Source organism: Gymnoscopelus braueri, assembly GCF_963280865.1.
Source record: "Gymnoscopelus braueri genome assembly, chromosome: 6".
NCBI classification, from domain to species: Eukaryota; Metazoa; Chordata; class Actinopteri; order Myctophiformes; family Myctophidae; genus Gymnoscopelus; species Gymnoscopelus braueri.
Genome location: NC_137607.1, coordinates 31,890,504 through 31,906,522, shown reverse-complemented (window position 1 = coordinate 31,906,522; position 16,019 = coordinate 31,890,504). Strand labels below are relative to the sequence as shown.

Below are 16,019 nucleotides of genomic sequence, written 5' to 3'. Positions count from 1 at the left end.
TTTCTGTAACGCATAGAATTCCTAGATAATCATCAAAATGTTGTCCCATGTAACTACAGTACATTCAAACATATACAATGTCCTTCTTATTCACATCTACAGGCATATCAACTGGGAGAGAACTTACATAAAACACACTGGTGCACAACTGCACATCAGATCATACTGCATAACAACTTCAATATAATGGAGTCTTCATTTACTGAGGTGAGTTTACTCTTTTGCCAACAGAGTGCAAATGGACTACATATACACAGTCAAATCCTAAAAGTGTTAATTTGACCAGTAACCCATTAAAAGCAGGAAAGCATCTGTCATTTTAGATTTTTGCGTTGGCTATTAAAAAATAGCAGATATGAGCTTGTACATCTGCTATTTTTGAACATTTTTAAAAAAAATCTTGAAAGTGTTTGAAAAATGTTGAAGAATTTAGCATTTATTAACACAAATCTTCTCTTCTGGGGGGTCCCTGGCACAAAACATTTTCAGATCGTGGGGTCCGCGGCCAAATGCATATCATTTTGGGGGTCCTTTACACGAAAAAGTTTGAGAACCACTGATTTAGAAGGTATTTGTAGAATCGGCCTCAGGTCTTAATGGGTTAAATGTCAGTTTTCACACTCTCAGAAATGTGGGTTAAATTAACACTCAGTATTTTGCTGTGTACAGTAGAAGCAAGTATATAAAGATGAACTTTAGCAGTGCCTTTGTCAAATGATGACAAATATTTTTCAAAGACATGGGCACAACACAAAGTACTGCCTTACCCGTAATACTTGGAGTCTGGGTGCATAGTGAAAACAGTGAAAACATATTTATTTAAGTACTAAGACTTCATGTATTTTTGTTGATTTAAATATACCATATAACGACCATGTACTGTACAGAACCATTTTAACAACTTCATATCAAAATGATCAAATAACAACATCCATGTTGTTTCCCATGTTGTATATTTTAAGAAATGTTTTAACCTGTAATGGCAAATGAGGTTGTTGGCATTTTGCATAACGTATGAATACAAATATTGTATAAGCTGTTTGGTAAGGCAAATACAAAATGAAAAAGGCTATGTATGTACAGAATATACACACACAGAATATACTGTGTGTGTGTGTGTGTGTGTGTGTGTGTGTGTGTGTGTGTGTGTGTGTGTGTGTGTGTGTGTGTGTGTGTGTGTGTGTGTGTGAGAGAGAGAGAGAGAGAGATTGTATAATTGAGGTACAGTACAATTCAATATACTGTATGCTGGATTGATAGTTAACTGACATGTTGATGTGTAAACAACCTAGAACATTTAAGAGGCAACCTGAAGTTCCAGAGGTGTGAGGTTCTGCTTCAGGTTTGGGTTCTCCAGGTTTGGGTTCTCCAGGTTTGGGCGCTCCATGTTTGGGTTTTCCAGGTTTGGGTCCCCCACGTTTGGGTGCTCCAGATTTGGGTGCTCCAGGTTTGGGTGCTCCAGGTTTGAGTGCTCCAGTGGCAAGTGGTGCATCTGTTGGTGAAGACCTAACACCTCAACCATCCTTGTCCCTGAGTGAGGGACACTTGTGTGCATCAGATGCCTCTGCAAATGCTTGACCCAGTCCTCCTGGACAGACAGGGGACCCTGGAAGACTAAGTCACAGAATCTGCACAAATGAGAATTGGGTGAAATATTACACAGGAGATAGTGACACATTTTCCTACACAGCAAAATCCTGAAGTCAAATATGTGATGTCATATCATATGAGGCTTAGTGGCGACATTACAAAGTCTATACCAGTTGTGCTATAAACACGCCCCCTTCTGTGGCCAACGCGGAAGTGCCTCTGCCTACAACAACTGCGGGCTATTTCTTTAGCCCTTATAGTTTTGGACCGCGACAGAGGCGCGCCGTCTCAAGCGACCTTGAGCCACGTGAGGCACCACCGAGCGAGCTAAAGCGAGCAAGTTGCCGTGCCGAACGTTGCGAAGTTCGCTTGGGCCGACTCAGCGCCGTTCGAGTTATGTACCGATAGGGACAGAATAGTAAATCATGTTTTGGTGAGAGCGTTTGCCCCAACTGCCACACAAAGTGGCTACTGGCCAATCACAGCGCGTCCTTGTAGCGCGAGCGTATTGGCCAATCATGCACAAGTGGTATAGATATTGCGACGACGCGGCTTAGTCCAAGCACCTGCAGGTGAGTCTGTAGATCTTCTCCACAGCCTTCAAGGGGGAGAACATCTTCTTCCCGTGTCCTGATCTTGGCTTCTTTTGTTTAAAATCAAAGCCTAGAATGACAAAACAAGTCAGTACAAATTTCACATTTTTGTGGAAAGAAAATCTGACTTGTCATCGCAACAAGAAAACACTGCTATTAGGTCCCATATCCATCCTGGAATCAGTCTATAGTTTATGAGATAACTTGTGTGAAAAGTTGATATTTTGGTATTTTAATTGATTACATTTTCATAAAGTACTCCCCCAGTGCCAGCGATTTTCGTGTTTTTTTGTTTTGTTATTTTGTTATTTAATTTTCATATAGATTGTCTAAGCTGGACTTTTGAACTCATACGATCGTTCCACCACTAGAGAGCAGCAAATAGCCAGCTTGATCAGCTCGCTGACTTACTCGCCCCCCTCACACCCAGTCAAACAGTCAAATACATCAAACCGGATGTGAAGTGGTCTCAGATTCTCTGATGGGCGAAAATTACGATGTGATACACGACGGCGATGACTGTTCGTCACCCAGACCATAGATTATAGAAGGGGAGGTCTCCGATCGTTTTTTATACCGTGTGAAAACCAGTGTGTTTCCCTATTCTGGCCGAAAATGACTGTGGAAAAAAAAAGAAAACCGGAAACGGAATTTGCATCATAAAACCGGATGCAGTGGTGGGTGAAGTAAGTGGAACCTGAAACTTAGAGTGATTCATTGCAGAATAGCGTGATCAGAGATTAAACAATGAACGCGCGTCCAACGCGTCTAACGCGTCGACGGCCAACTGGACAAAGTAGCTATTGACGCGTTATCGAGTCAAGGGCAGTCAAAGAGTTAAGGCACAGACGCATTTCGGCGTCAAGCCTTCCGCAGCATACACACCTTAGGAAGGCTTGATGCTGAAACGCGTCTGTGTGTGCGGCCTTTGAATTAATGAATTAAAAGTAACGGACGGACTTGGGAGTGCTGGCGATTATTTTCTTATAGTGAGTCTTCGTGAGCCATGCACCCGGCAAATTATATAGACTGAGTGTGCTCATTTTGTTTCTAAGTTGATATTTTGGCCTGAGGGTGGTGCTAGAGAATAGAACATGACATGGAGTCACTCAAATAGTAAGGGTTCATCTGCCGGGGAGCACGAATGCATTCAGCAACTTTCACAACAGTCTGCCCATTGAAGGTAGGGTAAGTGATATTTTTCGTTCAAATAAATGCTAAATAGCTGTCAAACTTTCAAACCCACCAAGTGCACTGCCATTAATGCCACAGCCCTAACACTGGAGGCCTTGTGTTAAAAGGGTCTTTAGTTTTGTTTTACATTTGCCTACTGAGTCGTGCTGGCTGATACTTACTTGCTTCTTCCAAAACGGTGAACCTCTTCCTGCGTGAAAAGGCTCTGAGATGACTGGACAGACTGACAGCACCGGGGAAGGCAGTGTTACAGTGACCACAAGCCTGATCTGAATCACATTCATCTGCAAGAAATAGAAATTAAATTAGGAAAAGAAGCTACAAACACAGATTTTAACCCATTAAGACTTGAGGCCGATTATACAAAATGCCTTCTAAATCAGTAGTTCTCACACATTTTCGTAAAAAAAAAAAAGCAGATGTACAAGCACGCAGCAAGGCACAAAGTGACACGCTGTGAGCTTGTATATCTGCTATTTGTGAATAGCCAACGCAAATAATCTAAAATTACACAGATGCTTTCTCCGTTTTAATGGGTTAAAGGATTCATAATTTTGGTTTGTATGCAGTTAGTCATCACAGCAGCAATATATCCTTACTAAACTGTTACATTAATAGATTAATAATAATAGTTTAATAATGAAATGAAGGCTGTACTGCATGGTTGGGTGAGAAATTGTGCATTAATTCAGAGTTACTGTAAGTGAGTCTCAGAGTGCAGAAAGAATGCAGTGTTGTACAGACAAAGTAAAACTGCTATTCCCTGTGTGCCCTAACCTCTCCCTCCATCTGGTTTGAAATACTAAGGATGTGTTTTTCCGTCTGAAGTGAGTGCTAGTGGTAATGTTTAACACAATTTAATGTCTTCAGGGGGCCTATTTTCACTTACACCACTTGATGGATGTCATGGAGGGTCTTGGATGAATTTGAAAACATCTCATGTTTTGTTGTTGTCTTGTAACAGACAACACATTGTGGCTGCCAACAGCGCATCAACGTGTTACATAAACGATACAGACTTCCCTTGTCCATTCATGAACATTGAGAGTGACATTGGTTATGTACTGTATATGTAAATTATATACGCATGTTGCTTTGTGAGTCAGATTGAAGCTTCTATTAACTGCCTCATGAGAGAAATTGCCACATTGATAGTACTTTCTTCATATTACATGTAAGAATATTGTAAATTGCATGAATTGTCTTGAATGTAACTCAATCATGAAGTAACCATATCAAAAAGGTGCCCAGCAATACATTGTTACATACAAATGTAAATTAGTCTCATAATAGTAATATTTTTCTTTTGTAATTTTAATCCCAACCTGCCAATAGTGTATAGGTTTCATAATGTTCTGTATGTCACTGCAGCTGCTCTCATGCTGTGAAAATGATCAGCTCTGTTCACAGGGTTTTAACTTGAACAAAAAGGAAACTGAGTTTATCCTTATCAACACGGTTCTCTGTACCTGATTGAAGGTTTGATTTGGATCGACATTAAACAAAAGCCTGTAAACACAGCTGATGTGATTCCAGCTCAACATCAAAGTGCTCTCATGATTTTTTCATTCATTTCAATTTCAAAGCCACTTGGGTGACATTTATTCTTCATGTGTGTTCCAACAAATCAATTGATTGTCACGTCTTTTTTTGTTTTTTTATCACACAAGTGTACTGGTAGCTGTATAATCAACTGATTTAAATTGTGAGAAACATGAGTGTCTACACAATTCATAACAGAAGGCTGTATGCAGCACATTTAAACATCATAATAGTTATTATATTAAACACCAAAGGCACCTGGACAACTTGAGATGTTTCAGCCCCCTCTTACATCTGCAGTCCATTCTTTTCATATCGAAATTATTAATAGAAGGATGATTGGTACTTTGACTGATAATACATTAAAAAGATTTCAAATAAGTAGGAAATAATGCTGGTTAAACTGGAAACAAAAACATATTAACTCTTTGACTGCCAGAGTATTTTCATAAAGTACTCCCCCAGTGCCAGCAATTTTCGTGTTTTTTTATTTTTATATTTTGAATTTTTCTCATGAAAATAATTTAAGGACACATAATGTAAAGACCCAGCACAAATCCGCCACTAGAGCGCAGCACATGACAGCTTTGATCATGTCGTTGGGTCTCTCTCACCCTTCTTCATAGATTAGACAAGGAAAAACATGAAAACGGATGTGACGTCCCCCCCATTGTTTTGATCGGCGAAAATTACGTTGTGATATACGACGGCGATGACTGATCGTCACCCAGACCATAGATTATAGAAGAGAAACTGTCCGTTTGTCCGTCATACCGTGTGAAAGACCGTTTATTTACCTATTTTGGACGAAAATGACTGGGGAAAAGAATCAAAAACCGGAAACGGAATCCAGGTCATGAAACCGGATGCAGATGTCCGTGAAGTAAGTGGAACTCGAGAATAACATTGAATATTAAGCAGCATAGCGCAATCAGAGATTAAACAATGAACGCGCGTCCAGCGCGTCGAGCGCGTCGACGGCCAACTGGACAAAGTAGCACTTGACGCGTTATCGCGTCGTCCGCAGTCAAAGAGTTAACATGAAAATGGTATTACATTGTGCTAACTTAAAATATATCTTTCTCACATTTCAAGTTGAACCACAAAACCACGTAACATTTGTGTCTGTTTTCCAAGAGCTTATGCTCGCCCCACACAACATGTAGCTTTGATATTGAAGAGTGGGAATTTGTGTGGTAATGCAACTGAAATTCAGCATATTGGCACTAAAAGGTGTTATTCTCCGCAAGGTTGGTTCTTTACTGGTGAACATTGTAACACTGTAATATGTATATCAACATTACATACAGCTTTATGCACAGCAAAATCCACAGTGTTCATTTAACTCCCTGAGAGTGATAATGGACCCAAATTATAGTCAAATGAACACTGGGGATTTTCATGCGTAGAGAAACAATCATTATTGGTATATGTGTATATTTTCGGGTTGAAAATGTATTGCACCATAGTGTTAACAGTAGGCCTATATTCAGACAGTGTAACAAGATGATAGATGAGATTAGTTTTATCTTTGAGATAGAATGATTCATGGGCACGAATAGTAATCCTAGAAAAATGCCACTTGAACCCTAGTGTCCCTATTGTGGGCATGCCATAATAGGCGAAAGTATGTACAAGCTCTTATGAGATCTGCTATCTATTTGTGAGATCTGCTATTTTCTGCAAATGGATTTGGTGTAGAGCATTGTAAATTGTAAAAGGAGGGGACAAAATCTAGACCCCTGGAGGACTGCGGCCAATGAAGTATATAGTGGTTGTTAAAGTGAGTAGTACAGGACTAAATAGCTAAGGAAAAAAATATCTTGAAAGATGTTTAAGACAAAATGATGAGGCTCCATACCATGAGTCCAACTTGTTTCGTCACTGATCATCTGTGCCTCCACCATGCTGTCTTTGGTCATGTTGAAGTGCTTCCTGGTTGCGTATAAAGCCTCTCGCTCCTTCAGCTCCGCTGCCTTCTTTCTCGTCTCCAGAAGTTTGACCAAAGTGCTCGAGGGCGACTCGTCGGCAGCCTGTGCTTCCTCATTCCCCTTCCTTGTCTGGGAGAACTCTGGCTCTTGTTTGGGCACACAGCTGCCCATTGGTACAGTATTCCTCATAGCGCACTGGATTTCCACTGGGATCCCCGGAGGCATCAGAAACAGGCTGCCGCTGCTGACAAACTTCTGGGAGACGAATGGACGGGAGGCGAACTGCTCCTTGTTCAGGATCTGGACAATCCTCTCATGCTCCCTCTTGTCCTGGAGGAGTTCTAGTAGTATGGACACAGGGGACTTCTTGTCACTGGTTATGGTCTTCCCTATTCGTTTTAGGTGGCCCCTTGCATGATTGGAGAGGCCAGTTTTAGTATCGAACCAACCCCAGCACAGGGGACATGTGTGTCCTCCTTGTGACTCCGGCTTGTCAACTGTAACAGTTCAGAGAGTGAGAATCTTGTCACAATATGAGTGCTGAAGCACCATACAAGGGTGCCTCACTTAACTTCTGTATTAATTCAACTGTTGACTATTCTGATTGAACTACAAATGTATGTATCACAAACCCAGCCTTTATTTGCCCTGCATGGGTGAGGGGGTGACGAAAGCTGCCCTAGGGCTGAAATGCAGCTGACCAGCTAAAGTGCTACTGTGCACTGGGCTTTCAGCCTGAGCTTGTTTTCGCTATTTGATGTACAACTAAGCATATAGAATTTAAATGTATACTATAAGGCAATGGGATACAGTATGTGATACAAAAGTTATCACCCAGCATTTGTTGTTGCCCTCAGTATCCAACTGTGGGCAGTGACAAATGTCCGGGTGATCATTTATTATCTTGTGCTTGAGTTTTTATATTGAATTGCTGTGCAGTCACTGTTTGGTTACCAACCTGCCACAAAAATAAATAAATAATAGCATCACCTTTTTTGAGTTTCCTCGTGCCAGAGGGGATCTTTCTGCGGATACGCGGCTGGCGGTCCTGTAACGCCACTTGTTCGGCTGAAACCATGTGTCGAGCGTTGTAGCTCAACCCGACTCGGTGGAGGTGCCCTCGCACGTGGTTGGACAGGCCTACTCCAGACTCGAACACGGCGGGGCAGTAGGGACAGGGTTTGTGTTCTGGCCCAGACGTGAGTGGGAACTCAAAAGGCTCACTCTTAGGCATAGCGGGGGGCTCTAGGGAATCATCACAGACAGCACTTTCGATGTACTCCTCTTTGATAATGAGTTGCTGTATGTCACTGCAGTCATCGTCTCCATCGTCATCATAGGGATGCTTTTCATTCTCGCTGCTGTCCAGAAAGTTGGCTGTAGCTTTACCGGCATAGTCACTGAAGTTATAACTGTCCTCATAGTCTCGTTTGATATCCTCAGTAACGGTATCTTTCTCACACCTTTGGTTAAGTTTGGGAAATACATTATCATTCATCTGGTCAGGAAGCGATGGTGCTGACATGTTACTTTTTGATGGAGACTTTAGAGCTGCTTGCACTTGTGAACTTGCACTCGCCAAGTCATTTTTCTGCCCTTGACTGGTCTGGTCTGATTCAGCCTTCTTTGCCGTGAGCACAATATCAATGTTTGAGGGAGAGTTTGTCTGTTCTAAGTTGTTCAGGCTGTCCTCCTCTGCATAGGGTACACCTGGTGTCATATCTATTTTGTCTCCTGGCTGTGGAGATAATTTGCCACGCTTGTCAGTCTTGCACAAAGATTGTGACAGCATGGGTGCTGTGAAGTGATCACTGCACCTGAATTGTGAAGAGTGTAGAATTTTGTAGGAATTCGGTGTGTCAGCTTTTTTACCGGCCCAACAGGTCAAGTCAGCTCTTTTCCAGAAAGTGGGCTGTGTGTTACATAAATCTGGCATCAAGTGCATCAGTTCTGAATCAGCGGTTTTGGGCCGGTCATTGAACTTCAAACGGCTCACCTTGGAATCTGTATGCTCATACAGTTTATGAAATACTGGACTGTCCCATTCATCATGTAATGGTTCTTGATGTTCCAGCTCTGAATGCCTTTCTAATATTTGTCTGTCTTGGCAAGTGAAAGAGCACAGTTTACATTGAAACTGAACCAGGTCCATTATCCCTGTGTCTTTAGTAGGACTCCAATGTTGTTGTTGCTGGTGGTGTGTCTTTAAGTGCATAACATTTAAGTGTGCTTCAAGTGCCTCTTCAGTCAGTGCTACATAGCTACACTCCTCACAGAAGTAATAGTGCTTTACATTCTCATGTGCTTTGGCATGCTGGACAAATGTTTTAGGGCAATTGCTTGCAAATAAACACTGAGGGCATTGTAATGTGGCATCCCTGCCTTGGTTTTCAAGATTTTTTAGACCTTTGATTTCCTCCATGAGCTTTTCAAGCCTCTCCTGGTGAATAATGATGTGCTTCATGAGGGAACTGCTATCACAGAACGAACGCCCACACTCCCTGCATATAAAGGGATACGGAACATTCTCCACCTGATCATGCCCATCTAAATGATACATCATATGTCTATGCAAATTATTTTTTTCCTGGAAATTAACATTGCACAGTGCGAACAGTGGATCCGACTCAGAATGTTCTGTCTTCAGTTGTTCAGGTTTAGCATTAAAATTGCATGATTCTTCAGAGTCGTTTTGCTTGTAGAAACCTTTTCCTGCGTTGTTACCAATTAGTAGCTCGGTGTCCAGAGTTGTGCTGCTGGGGTGATCTCTCAGTGACTCGATGGGACATTTTAAATAAGACTTTTTACCAAAAGAAACATGTTTGTTGGCACTGTCAAATGTGTCTACATCGACGCCACTAGGGGAACCTTTGTGCGTGTGATTTAAGCTGTTGTAAACCTTCTCTGCAGTGCCAGGCGCCCCCCTCACATGTGTATTGTACTTCCTCTCAATTTGGCTTGTTAAAAGAGGTGTCACTCTGGCCTTTCTCTGCAGCCGTCTGTTAACAGTGTGGCCATTCCTCAAGGAGTGCACGAGCTCTTTCGCTGAATCCCATCTGGTTGCTTCTGTCTCATCATAATCATCTGAGCAGCCCTCTGACAACTCTGTGTTTACGTCCCGTAGAGCTCTTGTTTTCACCGCCTTGTTTATCAGAGGCCGACTAATGTGCATCTGGTCTGAACTGTCACCTGACAGAGTGGAATGGGGCAGTTTAGACTCATTCTCTTCGGAGTGAGATGGTGGCGCGTTGGCACCTGGCTGTGTGGGCAGTGTTTTCAGGACAAGTCCCGCTGTGTTCTTCCAAGCGTCTGATTGAAGCTCACTGGGTGGCAGCGACACCTGAGGGCTCGTGTCCTTCTCCGGTTGCCACGCGGCATCCAGGACATTGTTGGAGAAAATAGTGCCTTTGTTCAGGACCCGGCGTACCTCTGAGGTGGGGTGTGAACCAGGTCCATTAACAAGTGTTCCTGAAGGCAATGAATCGCCTGCATGGGGAACAGCAGGGACACCACTGTATACAAATGGATTTGGCTGGGCTCCATTTAAAGGATTTTCATGTTCATCTGAGGACAGACCCGTGGCATTGTTCTTTGGGGAGGATGTGTGACTCTGTAATGGCTCCTGAGTGGGACCCGGACTGTCAGCAGCCGATTTCACATCTTTGTCCTCTTGTGCATTCGGCTTCAGATCAGACATAGCAGCAATACTTTCTGAGAAGACAAAATAACAACAACATCAGAATATCACAATGATTTATGCACTCCATATATTGTAGAATATCACTTCAGTGTACATTTTAAAAACAATAATTTAACTCCACCAAATGAAATAAAAGTCAGATATGATGATGCGGCGACCCGCGGTGCATAACACATGCAAAATGCCTTCTTCAGCGAGTCCCTGGTTGGACTACCGGCTGGCAGGAGGACTGTTTACTGTGTGTCATTCCCCTACTCTCTGTCTGCCTTCCCTGTCTTTCTCTCACTGCCACAATCAAAATAAAGCAGAAATGCTGAAAAGAAAAATTATAATAAAATAAATGTCCTAACGTTCTATATTCTAGTTCATGAAATCTTAGCAAGTATTTTTCTTATCCACAATGACAACAACGGGTTGTTTTTAAAAGTGCAGTTTTGGTGGTGTATTCCCACCACTTGATACAATGAGAGCAGAAAATAGCCAATCTACAAGCTCACAGGCAGCACATTGCGAATGCAACATGCTGCCTGTGAGCTTGTAGATCTGCAATTTTCCGGCACGTGGCACCATTGGAGCAATCAGGCATTGTTCTGCGGCACATTTATGATTTTCCAACACCCTCTTTCACCACCTCTATTCACAACAAACCCTGCTGTTAGCCCCGAATACCTTGGTGAGGATGGTTAATTATGTGAGCACACCTCTGGGACACAACCTTCCCATCTCTCCCCCTAAAGTTCTCAGTCGCCTGCTAAAATTGACCAATTTCCATGGGAACAAAGTACACTTCTCCTCCCAATGAGATCACATTCTGTCTTTTCACTCCATGATGGTGCCAACGCGGGTCCCAGCACGAGACTGTTGTTACTTGAATCCTGACAAATTGGCAGCCGCACACTCCATATGTAAAACACATGCGCGCACACGCACGCACGCGCACACACACACACACACACACACACACACACACACACACACACACAGTCACACAGTCACACGCACCTATACACACACACACACACACACACACACACACACACACACACACACACACACACACACACACACGGTCACACGCACTGTCAGAAGTAGGCTAAATCACATTGTGTTGCTGATTGATAACATGTGTTTGTTTGTTTTTAAATGTCATAAAAATAATACCAAGCATCAAAAATGACAGATGCAGCATTGTGACATACAATATATCGCAGTTTAAAATCACATTATGTTTTCCAGGGCTCCACTAGTCTAAAACGTATGCTCGGTGGATTTGACATCCAGCGCTTGGTTGCTCTCTACAGGAAGCTGCGGTGCTAACGAAGTGGTAAATTCAGTGTTAATGAGTGGCTTCACTGTTACCACCTCAAAGGTAAAACCTTCCGAGCTCCATATTCTCTCCATCTGTTGTGGTGTTAGAGGTTCGAAGGGAGAACAGACGCTCTGCATTTAAAGCCAACTTCACTGCAACCCCCCTTCCCCAAACAGCAGGGTGACGAAGCCATCAAAATATCTGAGCTCAGAGATTTACAGGCCTCATTAGCAGCCAACTCACACAGCCTGCTTCCATATGTATTTCTATAAATGTATACGCACATATACTGTATACATACTTACATACTTACATATATACTGTTTACATACTATATATACTGTATAGTATACTGTATACATACACACACACAATGTATACACGGACGCACGCAGGCTCGCACGCAAGCACGCACGCAGGCACGCACACACTCTCACACACACTCTCACACACACACACACACGCACACACACACACACACACACACACACACACACACACACACACACACACACACACACACACACACACACACACACACACACACACACACACACACACACACACACACACACACACACACACACACACAAATGTGGGGTTCAACACAAATGCAATTTTTAAAAATTCATTTGCTTCTATTTACTTCATTTAGTCAATGTTAAAAGGCTGACTTTGCCTTGCCTGAAGATATTTACAGGGATTACAAGCTTAAATACATTTAAGCTGTATGCACAAATTGATCTGCTTCTATGAGCTCCTGCTAATGCTGCCCGCTATTTTCCCTAAGATGTTCTCTGTCTTCTAAAGCTTGTCAAATGAGAGTTAGTGGGAGAATCGCTGTGTGCTGTTGTGCAAGACAACACGTGTATGGAGGGGAGGGCCTTTTTTCTGTTTCTGATTTCATTTTGTTTTGTCTTTCACCACTTGAGGTAACACTCTCATTGCACCTCTTCTTTAGGTTCATGTAGAAAAAAACAGTAAGGTGATAATGACATGAAATCATGATTTTGAAAGCCCGACAAACAACAAACCGTTCCACTCTATATTTAACAAGCAGCTGGTCTGACTCCCATTTCATCATATGAAACTTTTTCTTACATTTGACAACAATGATATGAAATCAATAAAACAAATTCATTAGAAGAAATTCATGACCCATAACAAACCTGAGCATGACATATAAAACTGTTTCTGGGCTCACAGTGGCGGAGCTTGCCTTTCCAGCATACAGTGCGGCAGGGTCACTTGTGCGAATGCATGGAAGTGACATCGCCTGCCGAAGCTAAATTTGTATCTTGTCGTGCTGAATGTGTGCAATGTGTGGGATGTCAAGCACAATTAATGATTTTCTGGTTTGTAGACCATTTCAGTGGTTGTGGTTGTTGGTCGTTGCGCACTATGACACTGACAGCCGAGTCGGGTCAACCACACACACTTCTTTTATTATTGGTTGAGGCCCTGTCAAAGTTCACCAAAGTTAGAATGCTGTGCCACCGGAAGAGGTTTTATAAGCCCCTTCGTTCACATACAGTGGAAGTGAATGGGAGGCAAATATTTAAATAACTCATGTGTGGACGTGCCCTTTGGGTGCAAGTTAGACAAATTATACAGTACTAGTCCATACCCATGGGGGGATATGCACACATGATCTGGCAACCCGGGAGCCATTCTTCCCATAGCTCACGGGGCCATCCCACAGCTGGGTAGCCGTAGCCATGGCGACATTCTTTTACATAAAAACGCTAATAAACAGCTGACAGTTGGGGGAATCAAAAAACGGGCTTCGCTGTTCCGTGCGCATGGTAATGGTGAATGTCTGTGTGCAAATGCAGAGCAATTGCTCCAGCCACTGAGGAGAACCGGGCAGAAGAGTTTTTGGGCTCACCACCTCACCACCCTCACACCACCCTCACAGAGCTTTGTAGAATTATAGGAGGATGCCCACCCATGATATAAGCATAATTATAAAGTACTAGACTGGGCACCACGCATGTCTGGAACGATGCAACGTCGGGAATACATGCCCACCCGTTTATGCAATACTCCTTTACTTAATGTAGTCGTTGTACATGCTATCTGACATGGTGGAGTCTCAGGCTTATCTCACATTTCACACGCCACCACTTACATTCGTGCCAAAGGGTCGCCAACGAGGGAAGCCGGTGCCCAAATGATAAACACATTGGCACAGCGGCACAGATATGACGTGAAGCTCAGCCAATCAGCTAAGCCGACGGGTCGGGTTGGCCAATCAGGGAAGTTGGCGCCCACACCCATCCCAAACACATAGATTCAGTGTGTCCTCCACAGACAGATTTTTCGGTCCTCTGAAACCATTGGTCCAATGAAATTGCACCGCACACCCCCATGTCATTAAGGAAACACACGCCAAGATTAGGCCGTTCGGTCAGACAGCACCTGAGTTAAACCCAGGAAAGGCAGACAGACAGACAGACAGAGATTGTGTGAATTAATAGATAAATATATAGACAGACAGACAGACAGACAGACAGACAGACAGACAGACAGACAGAGACAGACAGACAGACAGACAGACAGACAGACAGACAGACAGACAGACAGACAGACAGACAGACAGACAGACAGACAGACAGACAGACAGACAGACAGACATACAGACAGACAGACAGACAGACAGACAGACAGACAGACAGACAGACAGACAGACAGACAGACAGACAGACAGACAGATAGATAGATAGATAGATAGATAGATAGATAGTTGGATTTTTTTCCCTGCAAGTTATCTCCAGAGTAATATCGTGCAGGCAGAGGCCAGTACTTTCATGGAGATAAACAGGCTGTTTTTCTATCAGCTCTTTATGGTAAATAATGTTAGCAGCATGGTGAGAGGCGAGGGTCATGAGCTTGTGATCGCGGAGAGTGCAGAGTGTTAAGTCTGCACACTGCCTGCATAATGCACTGTCTCTAAAACATTTGAAAGAACACATTATTGATGGAAAATAGTAGGCAATTGTTCATAACATCATTAAAAATACAGTATGTTATTATTTTAAAATACTATATTGGGGATTGTGTACACTGTTGTTCCATTGGTGCCTGGCACCCTCAACACCCACTGAAGCTCATGCAACTGTCCTTTAACTTTGAATTTAGAGATCCTTATTGACTGGAAGATGACACGAACATCCACACTGCATGGTTGTTAGCAAAACAAACTGTAATATGTCTTTTTTTAATTTAGTAAGACATGCGTGTGATCTATGTTATTCCACCGACCTTAAGGACTGAATGATTGACACACTGGATCCAAATACCCCACTCTGTTTCACCATAGACGCAAAAACAAAGCTCTAGGTGTACTCATGGAACTGGTTATTGGATATTGCACTGATACAGACCTGCTGCGCTGTAAAATATGGGAGGGTATGAGTAGATTTTAAAGAGTGAGGGTGGTGCCAAGGTCAGTTTTTCAACAAATCTGTGGGTTTCTCAGAGAGGGGAGCTTAATCTGAAAGAAATATTTTTTCTGGGTGTGAAAAATCACCTACAAGAGTTAAAAGTAATTGGGCATTGTTATGTTTACAGGTATTGAGGTAAAAGCCATGGTTCAAAAGAACAGCGTAACAATAACACAGACAGGCCGAAGTCAACAGTCTGCCTCACACTGAAAGCTTAGTGCAAAGGTCAGGCATTATATAAGAACGAGGGCTTGTTGCTGTGGGCTTTTAGAAGGCTGCTAAATGTCTGAGCTAATTCCGTCTTCCAACTGGACTGTCGACCCAGGCTGGCAGCACAGTGGAGGCTGCTGGAGACCAACAGGGACCAGTCAGCCAGACGGACCATTTCAACTGCTGGAGTCTGTCTATATGGATCAGCAGCCATCTATATACAGTACACTCTCCCACACAACCCTCACCTTCACTGAAGAAATGTCGGAACAGGGCAGAGGAGGTTGGGGGGGGTGCGGCCCCTCAAGTACTGCACTACACAACTTCCTGGCTAATGGGATCTATTGATTTATTTGGCACAATGTGAGTTTATGAAGCTGCCTCTCCAGTGTGAGAGTATCAAAGCGTGGCTCAAAACAAACACAGTGAGATGCAGTTTGACACTTCAGTAATCCCAAGGTGAGTGTGGTCTCTCACTGCCACAATAAAGAAACGGTGATGTTT

The 16,019-nt window shown here is 43.0% G+C and overlaps 1 protein-coding gene across 1 annotated transcript in view; it reads right to left on the bottom strand.

The window, feature by feature from the left end:
• Positions 1–729: 729 nt before the first annotated feature.
• Positions 730–16,019, bottom strand: part of znf644b (zinc finger protein 644b) — a 19,633-nt gene continuing 4,343 nt past the window's right edge. The window contains exons 2-7 of the mRNA XM_080430525.1: positions 8,994–10,561; positions 7,841–8,588; positions 6,781–7,347; positions 3,539–3,661; positions 2,157–2,253; positions 730–1,628 (exon numbers count right to left, since the gene is read on the bottom strand). Coding sequence (XP_080286651.1) covers positions 1,298–1,628; positions 2,157–2,253; positions 3,539–3,661; positions 6,781–7,347; positions 7,841–8,588; positions 8,994–10,547 — 3,420 coding nt within the window. The 5' untranslated portion in view covers positions 10,548–10,561 and the 3' untranslated portion in view covers positions 730–1,297. The remainder of the gene's footprint in view (positions 1,629–2,156; positions 2,254–3,538; positions 3,662–6,780; positions 7,348–7,840; positions 8,589–8,993; positions 10,562–16,019) is intronic.